Genomic DNA, 24,105 nt, shown 5'->3' with positions numbered 1-24,105 from the left:
GACTTTTGAAGAAATCTAAAAAAGCTGATAGATTAAGCATGGTAAATATAAAGGTTGACTACTCAATTTAGGAAATTGTGAGGTGGAGGTGGTTATATGAGAAGAAAGTACAGGACCAGAATTAATAATAACGCAGAATTCTTTCCCATAACAAACACCATAGCTTGGAAAAATCAGAAATTCTGTATGTTGGTTGGTGTGCAAATATGCACTTGGTAAAGAATCCCTTAGGTATGCAAGACAGTGGGTAGTCATACTTGTCTTTTATAATGATAACTCAAACAATTCTGTGCAATGATTCATGGAAACAATTGGATTCTCATGTTCTCCTAGAGCTGTTTATGATAATTCCATCAAATGCAAGTGAGAAATTTAAAGCAAATAGCTATAAGAAAGGGAGGAGGTAGTGGAGGTATAAAGGGAGAAATACAAGATAGCAGCACTTTAATTATTTGTGAAACTGGACTGTTTGGTGTGTGTAAAAAATGTGGAAATTTGGGTTGGTGGTAAAAACCTTTCTTCAGCTTACACAAACAACTGCAATTTATAAAAATCCATGTCCTCGTGTGAGAGGCTTTTCTATTTCTTTTCCTCAGAATTTAGGATATATGTAATGTTATATAGCAGTCATATTTTAAGAGGGTATCTAAATTACTCTGCATTCCCTGAAATCAACCCTAGACGGGTAGTGTGTTAAATACATATTGTTCAAGTTCCTCATCTCATTTTCTCTCAAGGCTGTTCTCAACACCGACTTTTGTAGTGAAACAGCTCCAGTTGTATCTGATATAGCTGGTGTGGTTTCTCTGGTCACAGCTGGAAAGTAGAAATTGGATCTCATATTTCTATGGGCCTTGAAATAAACAGGCAGTGACATTCTTATTTTTTTTCATAATTGTCTATATAAGAATATAATTAAATATTGATCATCTAGGCTAACCAGAAATAGCATGCTAGGAAAAGCACAGATAGTTAACAACCAACAAATATTTGTTACAAAATTACTGTGCAAAAACTACAGTGAACCTCCCAGCCTTGTGTGTCAGTAGCTTTAACTACTTCCTCAACCAATTTTGTTGTCAGATTGCCCAGAATGGGAGTTAAATGGATTGGTTAGAGAATTACCTGCTCTACGTTTCTCTCTCTCTTTTTTAAATTTGTTAACTACTAATTAAATATCTGGAATTCTAGAAGTAGACAGAAAAGAAAAAGAGAGTAAATCATTTTACTAAGCTCTGATTAAATTAGTATTTAGAATATCTAACCAGAATATTAAAAATAAAAATCTACAGGAATGGTATACATTAGTAAAGAATAATTCAGACAATAATTGAAAATAATATTTTATTTAATTTAGATTTCAGAAACTTTTAATTCTAATAGCATTTGCCCTGTCATTAGACCACCCTGAGTTGAAATTTTGCCTTCTGTATTTACTAGATATGACCTTAAGCAAGTTTTCACTTTTTATTGTTTTAATAAACAGTTTTGGGCCTTGGCTTTCTTATCAGGAAACAGAGATAATGACATTATTTAACTTCTAGAGTTGCTCTGAGAACTAAATGAAATAATACATGTAGCAGTGCTTAGCACAGTGCCTGTATGGTATTTTCTAGGCATCTAGTAAAAATTATCTATGTATCTTTTCAGCCATCTCTCTAACATTCATCCATCCATCCTTCCATCCATCCATCAACTGTCCATTGGTTCATCCATTTATCCATCTTTATTTAATGTTTCTGACAACATAAACTGATTATTTTTAGAGGCTTTTTTTTTTTTGCCAGGGAATATGTAGAACTTTTAAAATATGAGATGAATTTATTGTTCAGGGTGTGTGCAAAGAGGAGACACCCCCAGAAAACCAATTTATTTTAAGTCCTATTTCATGGCTACTCTTCTCTGGTTGAAGATAATACCCTAAATTTATTTCTGCCTATAAATTTAATAATATTTAAATAATTAGGAAATATTTGCTGAGTGTTTTCTTTGCACAAAACATTGTGCTAGGTATTGTGGGAATGCAGAGAAACCTAGGATTTTGTTCTCACCCTTGAAAAGTTTGTAATGCAGTTGGGGTTACTTAGAAAATATAATGGTATCATACATTTTAAAAAGATTATGTGAATTAATATGCATTAAGTGTTGAATGAGTGATATAAAAATAATTTCTCAGAGATCTTATTAGAGGTGATCAGAAGAGGGATAGATTATACTTACCTGGAATAGTCTCAGTTGGTTTCCTGGCAATAAGAAAGGAAAGTGTGGGAATTAGGGAGAGACAAGCAGAGCAAAGGCTAGGAGGCAATAATAAGTGAATTTTGACTGGTAAATACATTTATAAAGATTGGTTGTATCTGGATGGAGGGCCTTGAATGCCACGGTCAGGAGTTTGGACTTTATTCTGTCATCAGGAGAGATCCACTGATGTTTTTTGATCAGGATAGTGGCCTGATGAAGGGAGTGGCAGTAAGATTGATTTGGTGGAGGAGTTAATAAAATAGAGAAAGTACTTTAAAGTCTGTTGTAAGAGTTTAGGTATGAGGTGTGAAAAAACTCTGTGCTAAGGTGATTGTAAGTATGGTAAGAAAGGTGAGCATAAGAAACAATAAGGTAGAGCTGATGGAGCTTCATGACAGGCTGGCATTGAGAAGCAAGGATAAAAATGAGGTAGATACAGTGTTCATGTTTTGAACTTTGATGATTCTGAGAGTGGTACTCTTCTGGGTGTGGATGAATGAGGGGAGGTATTGAGGAAAATAGTGATTAACCTAGTTTTAAGGTGTTTAATATGAAATTGCAGAGCATACCTTGGTATAAGTACTTCACATTCATTTGAGGACTGTTGGATTTCAGTGAGACGAGAGAGTTTAGTGTTGGGGATTATGGATAAAATAATCTTATTACTTAAATGTTAATAAGATGCTTGATGAAAAGAGTACGTACAAAGAATAATGCTTATGTTGTCAGTATTAACATGGAGTGATATTTTCTGTGATTATCTATTCACTTGAATTTAAAACAATTAGCTATTTGCCTATCTCTCACTCTCTGCCTTTTCCTCCCTCTTTCCCATAGTATTGATTGTCTACAGTGTCTTGTGCACTGTGCAGGGCACTGTGAATCCAGCAATGAACAAGACAGACATGAGCCCTGTCCTCATGAAATATACAGAATAAACTTGGTTTTTAATTCAACAAAATATTTTAATGAGTTCTCTTTTTTTCCATTTACCATAAGCTTGTGCTATGCAAGCATTTATCTCCCAGGGTCTGAAAATCATTCTCTGACAAGAGGTTTCCTTTTCTTCCTCTCGTTGATACTTTTTATTTTACTATATTGTAAGAAATACTCTGTAGGAGTATAATTTCAGGAATTGATTAAATTACCCATCATTGAAGTTTAGAAAACACTGATTGCAGACTCCTTTGCCTGGGAGGTTTTTATTGTGTTGAGCTTATATGAAGTGTCTCTTGGAAAAAATTGTATTATATTATTTGAAAGTTTTAAGAGCAAGGAAAAAGATGTTTTTCTAAAACAGTCTTATTTCTTACATCCGAAAAGTTCTCTTAAATCATAATAAAACTTGCAGCTAGAGATTGGACTTCCCCTTTCTCCTGTTTCTTGCAATCTTTGTTTTGCTTCTGATTGAGCCACCAATGTTCAGCCAATGTCTTCATTTTCGTCTACCCATTCATAATAAAATAGGGGAATGGAGAAAGAGGAACACAATGCAAAATTGAGAAACACCAGTTGAGGCTGATACCAGATGAAAGCATTATTCTAAGGAAGGAGATAGTAGATTATCAATGTCTGGATTTGTATTCTAAGATTCAAGCTCAGGGGAGTCTATGCTCTTGATGGTTCTCAATTCATTTCACTTTTTTGCTAAACTAGTCCATTTTTGTGTTAAATGATCATAAATGATGTTATTTAGAACAGAAGCATCTGTCCTAAAAATGGAATGGAATATTAGATATCAGGCATTAGCAATAAGAAATATTTTGAAAAAAAAAATGGTTGAAATGGAAATGTAAGGCATATCAGGCATTAGCTGTAGGAAATATTTTCCTTCCTTCCTTCCTTCCTTCCTTCCTTCCTTTTTTCTTCCCCCCTTCCTCTCTCTCTCTTTTCTTCCTTTCTTTCTTTTCTCTTTCTTTCTTTCTTTTTTTTCTTTCTTTCTCTCTCTTTTTCTTTTTCTCTTTCTTTCTTTTTCTTTCTCCCTTTCTCTCTTTCCCTCTTCCCCTTTCCCTCTTTCCTTCTTTCCTTCTTTCTTTCACTCTCTTTCTTTCTTCCTTTCCTTCCTTTCGTTTCCTTTCTTCCCTTCCTTTCCTTCCTTTCCTCCCTTTCCTCCCTTCCCTCCCTTCCTCCCTTCCTCCCTTTCTTTGCTCTGTTACCCAGGCTGGAGTGCAGAGGCATGCTCTCAGCTTACTGCAACCTCCACATCCCCATTTCAAGCAATTCTCCTGTTTCAGCCTCCTGTATAGCAGGGATTACAGGCGCACACCACCACACCCGGCTAATTTTTATATTTTTAGTAAAGACAGGATTTCACCATGTTGCTCAGGCTGATCTCAAACTCCTGACCTCAAGAGATTCACCTGCCTTGGCCTCCCAAAGTGCTGGGATTACAGGTGTGAGCCACCATGCCTGGCCTAGCTGTAGGACATATTTTCTGATAAAAATGACATTATTGGTGGAAGAAACCCCTATATTTAGAGTATTTTGAGAATAATTAGAGTTTTTGCTGTATTGGAAGGAATAATGTAAATCTGAATGTCTTAAATCTTGAGTTAGTTATGAAATGAATTTACTTTTCTAAGAGAGCTTTTAAAATGTGATTTTTTTGGAGCATTATCTATATTAATTCTATTTATTTTAATTTTTATCTTAGGAATCTTTGGAGTGTAGGAAAACCATGTCAAATTTTAAGTCCTTTAATACTAATTTAGCTTCAGGTTACTGAGATCCCTTTGATAGTGAGCCAATATGGTCACCAAATTTGGATGAGGATTCCAGATGCTGAGTGTCTCAAAAATAGTTGTGGATATGTGCCCTATGCTTGGTTATTTTTCTAAACTTGTATAGAGATATTAAATCACTTTCATGAGATCAATTTTCAACATTAAAAATATAAGCTACTTTAGAAGACAAAAATAAAGCATAACTCTCTGTTAAGGAAAAATTAAGGCAAAAGCTTTTGGATCCTGCCTATTCTTTCCAACCTTTAGGAAGGTTCCTAGGCTAGAAAGACATCTCTACAAACAAAGTCTTTGTAATGGAAAATGCTCTTACATACAGTTTAACGATATAGGTTCAAATGGTGGTGATACAATTTGTAGGCCTTTGTGCCTGGAAATGTCTGGAAAGTTGTAGTGCTCTTATTGGTATTTGTAGTCACTTTTTATGAATTGGTGTTTCTTGTTGTGTTTCATTTTTATTTAATTTAAGATGAATAAATCTTGTTATTAAATAACAGGAAGATTGCATCATAGCATTCAGGATTAAAATGCACTCCCTTTTTTGGGAAGCAGATAGATGTGTTTACTCTTTTGAGAGATTTAGATTTGATTTTTTGTTTTCTTCATGGTAATTATGTTTGCACTTTGCTGATCACTAGTTGTGCATTATTACAATGGAAGGTGACAATTTGATTGTCTTCAATTGGAGAAACAAGTAATTTTATATTCACTAAGCTGTCAGGTAACACTAACTCACGGTACTAAGAGCTCCTGGCAATGCAGCTTGGCACCTATATTTAACTGCTTTGATGCTTGTGTAACCTCTGCTGAATCAGAAATACTTTGCCTGCTGGAAATGGTTTTCAGGCTTGTACAATGAGGTTTTCATTAAGTAGACAAACCGAAAATGAACTGCAAAGCCATGGTTGTTTTTCTCCTCCCCTTTTATCTTGTCCTCTCTTTTGGCTCCTCCCCTTCCCCTCCCTTTCTACTCCCCCTCCCTCCCTCTTCTTTCTCTTTTTCTTTTCTTTCTTTGAATAGGAACCTGAAATTTATACCTTATTTCATCACTTAGAAGAGTGGAGTTGGTATATTGCCTTATTTAGCTAAAGGAGAACTTCAGAGATGAGTTTCTTTATATAATTTTGTTCACTGTTAAACTGTGTGTGAATTTTCATGTTTTGAAACAATCTATATAGTGTCCATATTCATTTTTCTCTTTTTTTTGGGAAATATTAAAGAGGGAAACTAGAGCTAAGAATGGAAAAGTATACAGTGACAGCTTCCTACACTTTGTCTCTGAGAAGTTATTGTTCTGGTTTATGATTTTTATTAATAGAATTGGATAAGATATCCTGTAATTGGGCTTCCATATTAGTGGGTCAGTTTCAAGCTGACAGAGACATGTCTGTTTATTCACTTATAAAACTATGGTTCTCATTTATATGAAGAGGAAGTTCAAAGTGAACTTATATAAATAAATTCATTCTGCTATTGTTTTAGACAGCTTTCCTTCACTCCAGCCACACAGAGGTCTTTCATTGAGCTATAAAGTCATTGTGCTTGATTAAAATCCTCTAAGTTAGTGTATATTTACAGTAGCCATTGTTTGGTTTTACTCTTATTGTTAAGTAACTGATTTTATTTGCAAAATCTGGGTCTGACTTTCCAAAGCAAAAATCCCAAAGTTACTGGTAGATAAACTGTGAGAAAACCATATTATTTCTATCAAGTAAAGTATAGATAGTGGTTACTTGAAGTCAAGTTGTTTTGATCCCAGGAAGAAACTGGATACTCAGGGATACTTAATAATTATAGGTTTTCCATAGGCAGTCAGTCAGCAGGCCAGTCGTTAGGCTAGTTGCTTGTCTGTTCCAGCAGATACTAACCAGTTAGACAGAAGTAGTTACGTGATGTAACATTATCAGGAGAAACAATTCATGAGTCAATACATTCCAAGACATATGAGCTCTAGTCCAAAGAACAGTCTTAAGCTACATAAAGTGACAGCAATATTGTCAGCTAAATATAAACTCTAGAAACACAAACTTTGATGACTGAAGAAGAATCTGTTCCAGGTAGTTCTTGTTTTGTAAGTAGCTCAGAGGGCCTTTGGAGACAATTTTGCTGCTTTCTTGTGAAAAATTGGACCCTTAGAAAAGTCAAAATCCATTAATTTAAGCACTTTCTTAGACATACTTCAAGGGCTTCCAATGTATTTTATTTACTTCATCTCTGTTGATTTGACAGCTAATTCAAATCAGGGAGTTTTCTTCTAGCAGGTATTGTCCTCATGTATTACCATATCTGTTCTGAAAGTGCTGCTACAAACTCTAGAAGATAGGTTTATAACTTTCTAAAGTAATTCTGAAAACAGTTACCTTCTTTTCACCTGAATTTTCTAAATTGTTTGTTAAACAGATGGAAGAAAAAGAAAAATCTGACAGAAGCTGAGGGAAGTTTGTAGGTGGATTGGGGGAGAGGATGTGGTAGTGTTGTATAAAGTAATACAAATAATTAGTAAGCACCCTCAGACTTTACTGGAATGGATCGTTAAAAGTTTTAAAAGGTATGTCTTCATTTTAATGTCTAGAATTAGGATGTACCATGCAACCGTCCCTTCCCCAAGATCCTTGAATGTGAACATTAGAGATACAAGAAGGGGATTTTAAAATCATTCTTTGCCCTAGGCTGGGTGGACTAGTGTTCTTTGTAGAGTTTCCTGGATATTGTGCATTTTGGCAAATAAACATATCTGTTACTCATGTTCCTTAGAATGAGAGGCACTGTGTTATATTTTTGGAAAATTAGTTGTTTATTTCTCAATATCAGCTCAAGTACAGCATTAAATTAACGGTGAATTATCTAACTGAAATGAGTCTACCTTGGTAGCCTGGGGCTGAGCTGTAAAAATAAATGTGAATGTTGGCCTGAAGTTTTTATTTTATTTTTAAAGAAGTAAACCAACTATTAAAATGTTGCTTTATGTTAAAAACAGGACTTCTTTTGAATAAATGTAACATACCTGGAAAGTGAATGCCATTTGATAATAATCATAAAAATAATGGAAGTATTTTCAAAAATCCAGTTAAAAATATTGTTATGATCAAGTCAGGGGCTTTTTCTGATAGTTATATAAGTTTCAAATGATAGTTTTGAACGATGGATACTTTTCAAGCTATAATTTTAAAAAATGTAATTTTGAGCGATTATGCCTTATGAGAAAGTTGAAAAGTTTGAAGTTGTTCAAAAATAATCCTGACTTTAAACATATACAAATAGCTGATTTTGCATGGGTGTGGTGGCTCATGCCTGTAATCCCAGCACTTTGGGAGATTGGGGCAGGTGGATCACCTTAGGTCAGGAGTTCGAGACCAGCCTGAGCAATATGGTGAAACCCCGTCTCTACTAAAAAATACAAAAAAAACCTGACCATGGTGGTGGGTGCCTGTAATCCCAGCTACTCGAGAGGCTGAGGCAGGAGAATTTCTTAAACCTGGGAGGAGGAGGTTGCAGTGAGCCAAGAACGTGCCATTGCACTCTAGCATGGGCAACGGAGCAAGAATCCCCCCCTAATATATTTCCAAATAACCATTTTTAAAGAATAAGTCAAATCAGAAAAGTTCTAGAAAATCTGATACCCTGAAATAGAGGACTTAATGTGCATGTATCCAGCATTCCCATCATTTTATAAAGTCATTCCCATCATTTTATAATTTTGATTTCTTGTTGCAGAACAGAAAATAAATTTACTGTCTAAGTAAGTTTGTAATGGCCCAAACATTTGGACTTTGTACTGGTGTTTTGGAGGAAAACAATTATCACCTTTCTAGAGGTGTTCCTACTGACTTCCTAGAGAACATTCTCAGTAACTGGAGGCTTTATCTCTATCAGTCTTATTTACAAAAGTCCTAAGCCCAAAGTTCTTTCCAATGGCCTGGCATCCTGGGAGTTCACTTGATCTGTTGGGCAGAGACATTTCAAACTCAGGGAACATATGATGGGAATTTAGTTTTATGTATCCCAAAGATATTTACTTCTCTTTGAAGGTTTTACTTGATAATAGCTATGCCCCAGAAAACCATCTTGTTTAACCAATGTGATAAGTTGACAATGTAGTTTTTCTCTCTGATTATAATGTACTCTGTGTAGTCAATACACTGGTACCATGTGAGTGTAATTTCCTCTTTTATTTTATCTCCAATGCACTGTATTATAAATAAACAGTTAAAAAAAACACCAAACAAATCTGTTGCATCTCCTTTTAAGATTGTACCACTGTAGACACTTGTTCTAGTAAAGTAGAATTGGGCGCATTTGATTGCATTTAAATTTTTCATGCTTCAGCAGTTTGGCTGGGAGCACAGTAAAGAAAAATCCCATGAGCGAGGATAGTTTAGAATAATAGAACTTGATTTTGTGTATTATAGCGGCAACATTTGCGCTGCTTTAGTTAGGGTTGTGTCAGCATTTCCATTATAAACCCCTGTTTTCAGGGGGTATAACTAGGGAGATTTTTTTTTTAATACAAATTAAAAAAACAATTCATTTGAATGATTTTTAAGTTATAATAGTGCAAAAATAAAACAAAGTAAAGTCACATCAAAATTGACCATTTCTACAAGGATTTTGATTTTCTTTTGCTTATTAGTTGTATAAGGCAGCATCTAGAGTAAGGTACTGTGGGGATGAAAATTTTTGCTATGGAAAATTACTGATTGAGTATTAAAATAAGTGTAAGCAATCCACATGACATTTAAAAACACTGAAACAAGGGTATATTTGATTTATGAACTTCTAAAGGAGAGTAGCTATGGTACAGCGGTTATAGTAAAGGCATTACCAAAAGTCAAGTGTTGTTGAAGCTTCTAGCATACAGTTTGGTTGGTCTAGTAAAACGTTTTAAAGGGGAAAGCTAAGGTAAAGAAATGACTGAAATGTCATCAGGATTATTTAATAAAGCAATTATGCAAAAAAATCAGTGAGTCAGATCTAATAATCAGCAAATCTAAAGTTTATTTAATAAACTCTGCATTTATTTGTGCACATTTCATAAAATCTCAAAATCACCACCGAAAGCAAACAAAAATCAACAACAAAACGAAAAATAAAAAAAAAAGATGTAAACAAAAAAAAAACCCCAACAATTTTATCAAAAGGAAATGCTCAAGGAAATACCTTTGGTCTTTTAAGAACAAAACCCATCTTTTTCCTCCACTAGCAATGCATTTGGGAACTATAATAAAGTAAAAACAAGAAATTAAATAAAATATGATTTGGAAAAATATTCTTGGAACCAAAAACTATTAATTCCTTTGCTTAAGAAAGGGATTTCAAAATTGAGTGTGTTTTCCTTGCTTGTTGTCCTACCTCCCCTGTCTCCTTTTCCTCTAACGATGGTGTGAACTGAGGATAAACAGTCAAGAGTTAATATTGCTTTCTTTGGCAGCTTATGTTTTATTTGCAATCTTGATACACATGTGTATTTGTAGGTGCAAAATAAAAGGCAAATTGTGTGATGTTATAAATAGGTAGGATTCTTGAATGGTCACTGGAGGAATCACCAGAAGACTGTTGATGAAGTAGAGGTGAAGCCTTTCCTCTCTAATTGTATTCAGCGTGTAATTTCTAAACTTCCCTCTGAATTTTGATTTTCAATTAACACTCCCCATTTGAAGATAATTTTCTATTTAATGTAATTGCAGGAAATAATTTATTGGCTGATTAAGACTGAGGACCCAGCCTTCCTTAAGAAAACATTCTAACAAACCATCCTTTAAACTCAACTCAGAGATTTAGTCTATTTTTACAGCTGCAGAGTTGTGTTTAATTAGGACTGCACACTATTGTTCACTGGTGCAGTTTATAGTTGAAATTATTCTTAAGAGACTGTTTTCATTTTGGGTTTTGTCATGATTAATTTATACTAAAGGAGCAATCATAGACTTTGCTGTTGGAAGGAGCCGATTCACTTTATAGTAAGAGGATGTTTGTTGAAGGAACTAAAGTCACTGATTTTTGGATCATCACTTTCAATTGTATTTAACTATTTTTAAAAGCAGAAGTAAATTCATTCTTTTGTTTTTAGCATAAATGATTATCGAAGTTTTCAGTATCTGAACTATGAAATCACTCTTGTTTGTGGCAAGCTCTTGATAAACTTGCAGAACAGTTATTATTTGCCTGGTTTTACTAATAGTAGTTATGGGGCAAGTAAAGTAAGCCATATAGTAATTCTCTTATACTAAGAGGCATACTTTGGCTACTTTTTTCATAATCATATATACGTTTGTTCATTTGTTAGTATTGATATAAATTGGTCAAGAATATATTTGTCAGATTTACTGATATAGCATTCTTTAGAACATTTAATTCATTTCTCCTCAAAGAAATCATAGGCATTCTTTTGCATTCCCTTTCCCCCATTTTATTCTCTAGTATCAAATTTAATATATATAATTTTTACTAGTTGTAGAATGATTATTATAAGTAGGTATCAGCATTTTAATATGTTTCAAAGCACTTCAAAAGCTTGTAATACTTTTATTTAGAGCTGTGCATAATTAGATTAGCTGATCTTATATTAATTTTTTTCACTGTAGGATACTAAATCTGAGCCCCCTCATTAATTGTGAGAAATTTAGCATTAGCTGTTAAATCCTATGTGAAACATGGGCTGCTACATAAAAACTACTGTTTAAATTGGAATTAACTTAATTATTTTTCTTTGCACTTGATATTTCCTTCACTGCAATATTCATGAAAGCATGTGACAGATTTGTAAATTTAACTGTTAATCTCAGATTTCTAGACCCTTTAATCAGTATTTATTTGTCTGTAGAAACAGTACTAGCAAGTTAATGATTTGCTAATTTGAAAAATGCTCATGTGGTTTCCTATGTTAACTGATTTGTGCATTTTTAAAAAAATGGTATGAAATCAATTAATGTTAAATAGCAATTAAGGTGGAGATTTTATTCCTTTCATTACACAGCAGTTTTAGAGCTAAAGAAGCAATAAACCAAAAACAATGTAAAGTTTTAGAAAAAAATATTCAATTGACTCTCTGTTAAGTTTCAGTCATTTTATTTTCTAACCATTTTGCTAAGAAATTCATTTTGATAAAGTGATATTCTAAACATTTTGAAATTCTACTTAATAGTCATGATTTTCTGATTTTATATGAGAGCACAGAATGGAGACCTTGTCATGCAGAGTGTAGTCGATGTTTATTTGTGAGCATATAAATGAATGTTCAGCATTGTTTTTGGAGGTTTTGAATATTATGCACAGTAGGCATTTTACTATTTTTATAGTAAATGTTTTGAATCTTGTATGTACTTTCTAACATGAAATTGAGGTATAGCTATTTCAGATACTCAATTCAAATGCTACAAAATTGCCTTAAAACTAATCTAATAGTATCAATCAATATGTCGTTTAAAAGTTAAGTTACAGTTGACTAATTTTAAAGGTCTTTTAAAAAGCTTTAGATGGCACTAAGTAGCGTTAGGCCCAGCCCTCATAATACAAGGTGTAAACAAATAAGTCAGGATCAGATTTACTTAGGACTTTAATTATGAATTATTTACTCTCCTGATTATATTTTCCTACATATGCTTCTTTTGTTCCTACATAAACCATAGGGGAAAGTTGGATATTTGTGCTTTTAAATCATCTTGCAAACTAACTCATTTGCCAGTTCATTCATTCATTTTTTTTTCCATTGCTATCACCTTAAATACTCTCAAGAAGCTTATAATCTAGTCAAGAAAACTAGGAGGAAAAATATATACATACATACGGTGTCCGTTATGAAAACTTACTCTGAAAAAAAATCATTAATGGATTGTAAGAGAGAAAATATGCAGTGATTACTGGGAAGAGGTTTGCTGAGTTAAGAGCAAAGAGGGAAAGCAAGACACATAAGCCGAGAGTTCTTTTTCAGGGGTTTAAAGACCATAAATATCTCTAAAGTTAAATAACTTTCCTTTTTTCCTGAACTAGTCAAATGCAAGGGATGGTTTACTCTTTTGTTATTGACAGCCATTTTTAATCCATTCTGTTTTCCTTCTGCAGAAGAATGTCTTCCAAGCAAGCCACCTCTCCATTTGCCTGTGCAGCTGATGGAGAGGATGCGATGACCCAGGATTTGACCTCAAGGGAAAAGGAAGAGAGCAGTGATCAACATGTGGCCTCCCATCTGCCTCTGCACCCCATAATGCACAACAAACCTCACTCTGAGGAGCTACCAACACTTGTCAATACCATTCAACAAGATGCTGACTGGGACAGCGTTCTGTCATCTCAGCAAAGAATGGTGAGCTTTTAAAATCTGACCACTGCTACTAAGTGCATTCCTCAGTACATCCTCATTATAAATAGACGTTTTAGGGAAATAGATGACATAGTACTAAGATACTAATAACTGGAAAAACTTGAAAAATGGTTTGTGATTTAGTGTGTATATGTTCATTATTAGGCCAATGTGCAAAAAGATATTTTATTGATTGATTTTTGTGGGAGGATTGGTTATCTTAGTCTATCAATCCATGAATTTAAGGTGATTAACTTGGTAATAGCACAAAATCAGTATGATCAAATAAAGGATGGCTATGTATTAATGTTGAAAAATGTAATTAAGCAAATATGTGTGAATGAGGTAATATGTTGACTACATTGTCAATGAGAAAATTCAGGTGTTTATCAATTTTAATGATCATTCTTGATTTATAATAAAGCTTTTCTCACTTATGTGCCTATATATTAATTTCAAAAGGGCATGCAAACCTCGTTAGAATCATTCAATCAGACTACTGGAGTTTTCTCGAAAAGTAGAAACAACATCAAATACATGCAGTATATTAGCCAGCTTTCCCATGTTAAATTCCATCTCTAACCATCAAAACAGAAACCATAGTAAGTGACATTAATTATCTAGTTTAAAGCAAAAATATTCAATTTTTTAGCATCTAGAAGAGGTTAAAATGTTAATATAATTTATTAGAAGTTTTAAATCCTGTTCTGCATTTCTTAATTTTTGGCTAACAAAAATTAAGTTAATGAAAAATATTTTAAGTGGGCACTGAGAAAATTTGTATTTCTTAACATAAACAAGGTAATATTTACAATACCTTTACTACTAATAACAGATAATTAAATTCTTATTCAATGCTCTATGTCTCAGAGACTTAATTCAGTAATTTATGAAGGCAGACATTTTTCTTTTCCAGATGATTTTGCAGACATAGCTAGTGCTCTGGAGCAGTAGGTGAAAAGCAGGAGATTGAAAGATAGTTTCTGGACTAATTTTAGTTTTGAAGGGGATCAAAATTGTGCAATTAAATTCACTGGAAGATTTGTTTTTCCTGAGTAGGAAGAAGGTAATAAAGCGAGACCGCTTGTCTGATTGAACTTAAGTTGTTCATTTTACACCTCCAAGGTGAAATAGATATCCAGTCACTGCTACTTGCTTATTGGCAAGATAATGGAGCTAAGTTTCATTTTTATTTCAGCAAATGTTTATTGAGTACCAACTATGTGTCAAGCATTCTATTAGGTCCTGACTAGTGCTGAACAAAGCAGACATGATTCATGCCTTCACGGAGTTTGTAGTCTAGGAGAGGAAATAGAAGTTAAATAAATATACACATAAATATACAATTAAAATTGTGATATGTGCTATGTATTAGGAGAAAGAACAGAATGCTATGTGAGAACATAATGGGGCAAACCCAATTTAGAATAGATGGTTAGGAATGCCCTCACTGAGCCACGGATGGAAAGAACTAACCAGGTAGAGAGGAACAAATTGTAAAAATGCAGAGAGAACAGCATGTATGAAGTATTTGAAGTTACTGCTTAATTTTACAAAGTAAAAGATGGCCTTTGTCGCTGGAGAGTTATGACTGAGGTTGTAATATAGCATAAGATATAGTTGGAGAGATTGGTAGGGGCTGTATCAAACAGCGCCTTGGAGATAACATTATGGATGTGAGATTTGATCTAAGTTCAATGGAAAACGTTTGAAGCATTCAAAAACATTTCAGACAGATAAATTCTGGCTGTGATATAATAAATGGATGGGAGAGAGACAAGAGTGAAAGAAGGAAGACCCATTGGGAATATATTTCAGAAATTTAGGTGAGAGATGAGGGGCTTGGATTAGTGTAAAGGAAGAGTGGCTAGAGAGAAAGGATAGGTTTAAGATATATTTTGGCTTTGACAAATAAAAGTAACTGCACTGGAAAATATGGGTAGAAGGAGAAATAATACAGTTCAAATTTTATTTCCTTGAGAACACTATACTTATTTTTCCAAGAAAAATTTTGTTTGTATCTTGAAAAGTGCCAAGTTGCTTTGGTGCATTATTCTCAAACTTTTATGATCTAAAATTTCATCTTAAAATATATGTTAATAATTTTCCTACCAAATTTATATTACATGTGATTTATGATGGTATGAAATGGTTTAATGGTACAAATAAGTTATATATTAATGTAAAAGATATCATACTTGCTAGACATGTTTTCAAACTTTCACTTTCCTTTGCTATCAAGTATCGGTTTCCACTGGAGCCTTTGTGTATTCCGAATGACTGGAAGCCAAAATATTTTGTTTTAACTCCCACTCTATAGTATTTCCCAGCTGTGTACTTATATGGTGTAATAAAAGGATTTAACAAATGGGAAATAGCAGCTGCATTTGGAAATTCCCTTTGTGCTTCTTTTTCACTGGATAGATTCAATAATGTGTAGCAATTGTAACATCAGACCTGTAATGATTTATACTGTTAATATCATATCACTAACCAATTTTTCTTTAAAGGAAAAAAAAAAACCATAAAAAGATTTTAGGTTTCTGGGCAGACCTGCAAACCTACCTATATATTGTGTGTGTATGTGTGAATGTGTGTTGGAGTGGGAGGACTGCACTAACGTAAAATTTAATAAACATTTTACCTCATTCTACTTTAAAATAAATATGAAGTCAAAAAGGATGTTTATGAAATCAAGTAAAACTTGTAGTTTTCTTTAATGGATCATATTCTATAATTATAATTGAGTCCCCAAAAATAGTTGTGAAAAAATAAAATTTAAAAGAAAATTAAAAAATAACAACAACAATTTTTCTCAGTAACTATACAGCCTCCATTGTTATTTACTATCTGTGATGGCCCTCATGGCCCTCATTCATGAGCTGTTAGAAACAAGCCCTGAAAGTTTCTTATCTCCTGGCTTCAGGAAGGGTTTTACTTTGAAATATCATGACCACAGAGGAACTTTTCTGTCAGAGAAGGTGAAGACAAAGCAAAGAAGTTCTGCTAATTCCCACTTCCTGATTAGAAAAAAAAGAATCTTTAAATGTAAAAATTCTGATTATTTTGAGATGGCACTGCAACAAAATATGAGACCACACAGGTTCAAACAAGAAAAATCATTTATAATGGCATAAGCAAAGAAGGAGAATAGAAATTTTAGAAATAGGATTTCAAGGACCAGTTTGAGATAAAAAGTTTTTAGATTCTGATTTTAATCCTAATTACCTATTTCATAGACACCAAATTGTTGAATTATAAACTTAATGTGCTATGTTAATTGCTGAAAGCCATTTGAAGGTTGGAAAGTTAGTGTAAATATTCTCTATCCACAACCACTACCGCTTTCATCATGGCACCTAGTGTGCCAATAGCTTTTTTTTGCAGAGGAATGTTGACACTGTCCACTAAAATGTGTTTTTGTTCTCATTAGGACTGAATAATTAGGCTGGAATAAATTCGCATAATTTTTTTCGTGGAAAAATATACAGCATATTATTCTTTTTGATGTTCATAAGCATGGAGAGGAATATTTTTGTGATAATGTTTTGTGACCTGTATATGATATTGTGTGTAATGATTATCTGCTGAATATTACAACTGTAGAAAGGACAGCTAAACTTATATATTGTGAGTGATCTTGCCTGCCAGTTACATACAGTTTTTTGATGCAAATTATATATAGCTACTTATTGTATCAAACAGATAAATTGAGATGTATGTGTTATTTTGAGCCCTCCCTTTGTTACTTTTTTTTGTTTTTGCTTTAGAGTATAATTTAGAAAGGAGTCGTTATCACCACTGGGTGCCTGAGTATATAGTACCTACTAAAGTTCCAGGCACAGGGACTAACTTGTGAATAATAAAGATAAGATCTCTGTTATCATATAACTTAGAGCCTAGTAGTAGGACAGATAATAAAGAAGTCTTATAGAGTGAAACAATTTCAGACAATGATAAGTACTATGAAGAAAATTAAGTAAGAAAATGTGATAGAGAGTAACTCCTTTAAAAGACTGGAGAAGGTCTTTTCCAGGAGGTGACATTTGAGCTGAAATTTGAATAACAAGAGAATCGCTGTGCAAAGATTTGGGGAAGACACCCAGCCAGAGTGTATAATAAGTACAAAAGTCTTCTGGTTTGTATGTTAGAGAAACAGAAAACAACGGGGTGACTGGTGAGGGAGAGAATGGTATGAGATGAAATCAGGGAAGCAGGGATGACAGATATTATGGAGTCTCACAGGCTAGGTGCTTAAACTTTCTTTCAAGTGTAAGTAGAAGCTGTTAGAAAATTTTAAGCAAGGGAGTAACATGATTTGATTTATGTTTTTAAAAGATCACATTGCCTGCTATGTAGAGAGTGGATTGTGAGAGAGAACATCAGAAACAGGGACACCGGTTAGGAAACCACTGCAGTAATGCAAATGAGAGTTTGATGATACCCAGAGTGAACAGTTAGGGAGGCTATTTATTGGAGAGTTCTCAGAGATTCTGAAGAAGACAAAATTCACACAAAGGGTGGAGAGAATGTTTTAAGTAATGTCCATGTGGGCAGAAACTTAGTCAAGAATGACAAGAAATGAGGTTGGTGAGACCAAGGAGAGGAGGGAAGGGAATAGAAATACTATTGGGCAGAGAAAGGCCCCAGGTGAGAGACAAGCTTTTTGCCTAAGAAGCAATTGTTAGTAGGTGACTTCTGTGGTAGGCCATGGATATGTGGGTAACGCACCAATACTCTCATGAGATACAAAATGTGATGACTGTAAGTGGGAACTTACGCACATGTACATGTGTACACTTACATGCATTCTTATATTGATATATAATTTAGGCAAAAATATACATCTGGCTTTTAACTACCAGTCTAACTAGGTTGAAATAATGATAGTGAAGGCTCAGCCCTGGAATATCAGAACTCCTTATTTTAGAGACCTGCTTAAATTCCTCCAGGGAAGTTTTATCTTCTAGAGATGTTCTTTTATTTTTAAATTATACTTTAATTTCTTGGGTAAATGTGCAGAGCATGCAGGATTGTTACATAGGTATACATATACCATGGTGGTTTGCTACTTCATCCCCCCATCAACTACATTCGATATTTCTCCCAATGTTATCCCTCCTCAATATCCCCACCCCCCACTATCCCTCCGCTAGTATCCCATCCCTCAACAGACCCCATTATGAGATGTTCCTCTCCCTGTGTCCATGTGTTCTCATTGTTCAACACCCACCTATTAGTGAGAACATGCAGTGTTTGGTTTTATGTTCTTGCGTCAGTTTGCTGAGAATGATGGTTTCCAGATTCATCCATGTTCCTACAAAGGACACGAACTCATCATTTTTTATGGCTGCATAGTATTCCATGGTGCAGATGTGCCACATTTCCTTTATCCAGTCTATCATTGATGGGCATTTGGGTTGGTTCTTTGCTTTTGTAAACAGTACTGCAGTGAACATATGTGTGCATGTTTCTTTATAATAGGACAATTTGTAATCTTTTGGGTACATATCCAGTAATGGGATTGCTGGGTCAAATGATATTTCTAGTTCTAGATCCTTGAGGAATCGCCAAACTGTCTTCCGCAATGATTGAACTAATTTATACTCTCACCAACAGTGTAAAAGTGTTCCTGTTTCTCCACATCTGCTCCAGCATCTGTTGTCTGCAGATTTTTTAATGATTGCCATTCTAACTGGCATGGGATGGTATCTCATTGTGGTTTTGATTTGCATTTCTCTAATGACCAGTGACGATGAGCTTTTTTTCATATGTTTGTTGGCCACATAAATGTCTTCTTTTGAAAAGTATCTGTTCATATCCTTCACCCACTTTTTGATGGGATTGTTCGTTTTATCTTGTGAATTTGTTTTAGTTTTTCATAGATTCTGGATATTAGGACTTTGTCAGATGGGTAGATCACAAATTTTTTTTCGCATTTTGTTGGTTTCTGGTTCACGCTAATGATTATTTCTTTTGCTGTGCAGAAGCTCTTAAGTTTAAAAAAGCTCTTAAGTTAAAATAGACGAATAAGAACTATTTGTCTATTTAAAGACAAATAGTTCTTATTTGTTTATTTTGGCTTTTGTTGCCATTGCTTTTTGGTGTTTTAGTCATGAAGTCCTTGTCTATGCCTATGTCCTGAATGGTACTGACTAGGTTTTCTTCTAGGGATTTTATGATGTTAGATCTTATGTTTAGATCTTTAATCCATCTAGAGTTAATTTTTGTATAAGGTAAAAGGAAGGGTTTCATTTTCAGCCTTCTGCACATGGCTAGCCAGTTGTTCCAACACCATTTATTAAACAGGGAGACCTTTCCCCATTGCTTGTTTTTGTCAGGTTTGCCAAAGATCAGATGGTTGTAGATGTGTGGCATTACTTCTGAGGTCTCTGCTCTATTCCATTGGTCTATATCTCTGTTTTGGTACCAGTACCATGCTGTTTTAATTACTGTGGCCTTATAGTATAGTTTGAAGTCAGGTAGTGTGATGCCTCCAGCTTTGTTCTTTATGCTTAGGATTGTCTTGGCTATGCAGGCTCTTTTTTGGTTTCATATGAAGTTTAAGGTGTTTTTTCCTAGTTCTCTGAAGAAGGTCAATGGTAGCTTGATGCACATAGGATTGAATCTATAAATTACCTTGGGCAGTATGGCCATATTTATGTATTGATTCTTCCTAACCATGAGCATGGAATGTTTTTCTATCTGTTTGTGTCCTCTCATTTCCTTGAGCAGTGATTTGTAGTTCTCCTTGAAGAGGTCCTTCACATCCTTTGTTAGTTGTATTCCTAGGTATTTGATTCTCTTTGTAGCAATCGTGAATGGGAGTTCACTCATGATTTGGCTGTCTATTTGTCTGTTATTGGTGTATAGGAGTGCTTGTGATTTTTCCACATTGATTTTGTATCCTGAGACTTTGCTGAAGTTGCTTATCAGTTTCAGGAGATTTTGGGCTGAGATTATGCGGTCTTCTAAATATATAATTTGATTTAAAATAAGTTTCCACTTCAAATAAAAGATGTCAATAATGCCCTTTGTTGTAATTGAAAAAAAAAATAATGGTAGGTGTGCTGAGATAATAAATAACTATTGGAGAAGACGTCTTCTTGCTTGCAAACAATTTCTACTCTCTGCTTCTCTAGCTTTCTGTCTAATGGAGTTGCTAATCAGCTCTGGAGTGTTGTTTTTTTTTTTTTCACTTCAAGTCATAAAATTGCTGGTGTGGACTTTGTACCATTTCTGGGAATGGAGCTATTGTCATTACATGATAGCAGTCCAGGAATTTTTAGTGAGGATCTTATCCTCAGTTATGCTTTTGTGACAGACTTTTAGAAGATTTCTAATCTCGTTATTTTGAAAAAAATTTTAAACTTGAATTTTTGCCAGTTTTTTTTGGTAAGATTTTGTCATTTAAGGTGGTAGGCACTAAATGAAATGTATCTCACTTTTTTTGAGACTGTACTTTAGAAAGTGTAGTGAAACCCACTAGTTTACTTTGTCCTAACTAGTGTATAGTCATAGTAATAACTCCAAAGCTAAGATTTATGTATACCTTTGTGGTACCTGATTGGTCTATGAAGCACTGGAAAAAAGTCCATAAGCCTGTAAGGTTTAGACTTCTTGAAACATTTAGTTACCACTTCTCTTATTTTTGGATTTTGTAAATTCATTCAATTTTAGTAAAGCCTAGATTTCTGTTAACAGGTGAAAATGGCCATCCTTACCTTGAGTCACTGAATAATATTTTATAGGAAGGCTTGTGGAGGATTTTCCAGTTTCTGTAACTTTGTTTTTGTTTTTGTTTTGAGATGGAATCTCACTCTGTTACCAGGCTGGAGTGCAGTGGTGCAATCACAGCTCACTGCAACCTCCACCTCCCGAGTTCAAGTGATTCTCCTGCCTCAGCCACCCGAGTAGCTAGGACTACAAGCATGCGCCACCACACCCAGCTAATTTTTGTATTTTTAACAGAGACAGGGTTTCAACATGTTAGCCAGAATGGTCTCGATCTTCTGACCTTGTGATCCGCCCACCTCGGCCTCCCAAAGTGCTGGGATTACAGGCATGAGCCACCGTACCTGGCCAGTTTCTGTAACTTTGAAACTATATTTGCATGCAGTGCTATCTCTTTTTTAACCTATTTCTGAAATTTAATGACAGAAATTTATTTAGAATTTGAACTTAAAAATATAAACATTTTATTGCGTGGAATCTGGCAAAACTCTTGCGGTAGGTGGTGAAGTAGACAACTAGTGTTGTATAGTCCTAACACTTTGATTACCTTTATGTTTTCACACCCTGATAATGTGCACTGTCATTTAAAAAAGTATGTATTTTTAAAAGTTCCCCAAATCTAAGTTGTTTAAAAAAAAACAAAATGGTTATTGGTATGATACTTAGAAATATCTCAATATTTATAGAAATATAAATTATTTTTTCATGATTCTTAATGATATAACGTGCCTTTCTAAGGATAAATTTTGGAAAAATTTTCTTTCTTACCTAGCATATTATTAAAATCTTCATCAAAAGTAGAGACGTTAGGTTGAGTGTGGTGGCTCACACCTATAATCCCAAGATTTTGGGAGGCCAAGGCACGTGGATCACCTGAGGTCAGGAGTTTGAGATCAGCCTGGCAACATGGTGAAACCTCATCTCTACTAAAAATACAAATATTAGCTGGTGTGGTGGTGCATGCCTGTGGTCCCACTACTCGGGAGGCTGCAGCAGGAGAATTGCTTGAACTGGGAAGGCAGAGGTTGCAGTGAGCTGATTGTGCCACTGCACTCAAGCCTGGGTGACAGAGCAAGACTGTCTCCAAAAAAAAAAAAAAAAAAAAAAAGGTAGAGACATTAACATGCTCTGGAATAGTTGGCTTTTTTCCCCTTGGGCAAGAAGGAATCAGGTATGCATGCTGATAAACACACTCCAGTCATTAACATGTGATTATGTGGGCTGCATATTGAGCACCTGCCAAAATATTAAAATCCAGTACTTTGTTACATCTGTGCAAAGACTTTTTGCATTTCTTTTGTATTTTGACAGATCAAGGAAAATTGGACATTAGTATCTTTTTATTTTTCAGTGTAATAAAATTGTGTATTCAGAATGTCTTTAAGGAGATGTGACATGGCATGTTTATTTTTATTTTAACCATTCAGTCTGTATAAGATCCAGTGACTAGGATTTGTAGTGCACTGACTAAAACATGAATCTCTTAATGAACTCTATCACTGGCATTCACTTACAATTTGCAACATTCCTGCACGTTCATAAGGATTATATTTTCTTGGATTCAGCCAATATTCTAATTTGCTTCAGTTTTATGTGATATTTCTATGTTTGATGGATATTTTGTTTTCATTTACTTTATCTGTGTCCTGCTAGTGTACACCTCATAGTAATGTCAGGGCTGCTCCTGTGGTTTGGCTTTCCCTGTCAACTATCCCCATGCAAATACTCCTATATGACCAAAATGTATCTTGGAATCTATAGCATTTACAGACACAGGAAAAGTAGCTTTTTGATAATTATTTAAAATAAGACTTGATTACTAATAAAAATGTAGTATAATCTAGTCTAGCATGAACAGTCTGATTGAGCAGGACTATTCTACTCAGCTTTTATTCTTCTTAATGGATTCAAATGTCATTTAAGTGTAGCTTTAAAAAAAATAAGCCTTTTATTAAAATTGATCAGCGTTAATTAATGGAAGCTAATCTCAGGACACCAATAATTTTCTGATTGAAGCAGAACTCTATGAGTGAGTTTCAGTCTATAGGTGGTTCTGATAAATATATATTTTCTTATACGGAAATCCTTTTTAAAATTTTTTCTTCCCTATCTTCTGGGTATATCACTATAATGAAATATGATAACTGGAACAACGAAATCTGCACTTTTTTCATAATGCTTCCAAGCAACATGTAGAAAATACTGTATATATTATATAGCATGCAGTTGTTTATATGACTAATTTGAACTTATTGTCGTTAGAATGAAATATTAATCTCAAAGTCCTTCTAGATCAGCAGGAATAAGATGGTGAAAACTGTGATAGAAAGCATGTTACTTTGGGAGGAGGAAGCCAGGATTGTGTTTGCACGTCTTGAGATCTATCTTCTTTAATTTGGAGAGGGTTGCTTTTCACAAAGGCAACTTTAACATAAGGAATCCTACTTGCACCATTCATTTGAAGCTCAGGTTGAAAGGGCTGTCTCTGATTATTAAGTCAAACTACCTGCATCTAGCAAGAAAGACCCTACTCAGTTCCCTCCACAAATATATCTAGTCTTTCTTGAACACATATAATGAATATGCATTAATTACCTGATATGCAAATTATCCCACTCTTGGATTGTCCTCTGCAAAAAAGTTCCCTTGCTTTACAAGAGAAATGTAACCTTTTAAAAGAAGAGCAACTTCAAGCTATTATTCCTTTGGTTAATACAGCTTTCAGTATGATGACATATGTATTTTTTATGATATTAACCTTTATGACATTCTCATGACACCTAGGCATTGTTTTATAGGTAATGCAAATTGAGTTCAATAATATATCTTTGTGTAAACCACATTCTAAATTCCAAAGTATAAATTACAAACCTTTGCTAATAAAATTTTATAATCAGGTTGAAATTAGAAATTAATATTTATAAATTTAATTCATCTTCTTTATATTTCATTAGCACCCTAGAAAATGGAAAACCTTATTTAATAAAATGATTGGAAATTATTTGGTAAACTTTGCTTTCATTACAATTTAACTCTGATTTGTTTCTACTCCTAATGTACTGAGAATACTCAGAATACAATATTCTCAAATAT

General features: G+C 34.1%; 1 protein-coding gene and 1 long non-coding RNA gene across 25 annotated transcripts in view; both read left to right on the top strand.

The window, feature by feature from the left end:
• Positions 1 to 24,105, top strand: part of SOX6 (SRY-box transcription factor 6) — a 655,463-nt gene that overhangs the window by 258,348 nt on the left and 373,010 nt on the right. For all 24 annotated transcript variants that reach the window (XM_032241027.1, XM_032241046.1, XM_032241032.1 and 21 more), the window contains one exon: positions 13,041 to 13,281. In XM_032241027.1, the coding sequence (XP_032096918.1) occupies positions 13,041 to 13,281 (241 nt within the window). The remainder of the gene's footprint in view (positions 1 to 13,040; positions 13,282 to 24,105) is intronic.
• LOC116525264 lies at positions 13,368 to 14,703 on the top strand. Its single transcript, XR_004257644.1, has 2 exons — positions 13,368 to 13,880; positions 14,195 to 14,703. It is a non-coding gene; the product is annotated as an uncharacterized LOC116525264 (long non-coding RNA).

Source organism: Sapajus apella, unplaced genomic scaffold (assembly GCF_009761245.1).
Source record: "Sapajus apella isolate SASKATOON/1434 unplaced genomic scaffold, GSC_monkey_1.0 scaffold47, whole genome shotgun sequence".
Classification (NCBI taxonomy): domain Eukaryota; kingdom Metazoa; phylum Chordata; class Mammalia; order Primates; family Cebidae; genus Sapajus; species Sapajus apella.
The sequence above is the reverse complement of the archived record's forward strand: the minus strand, read 5'-3'. Positions and strand labels throughout refer to the sequence as shown.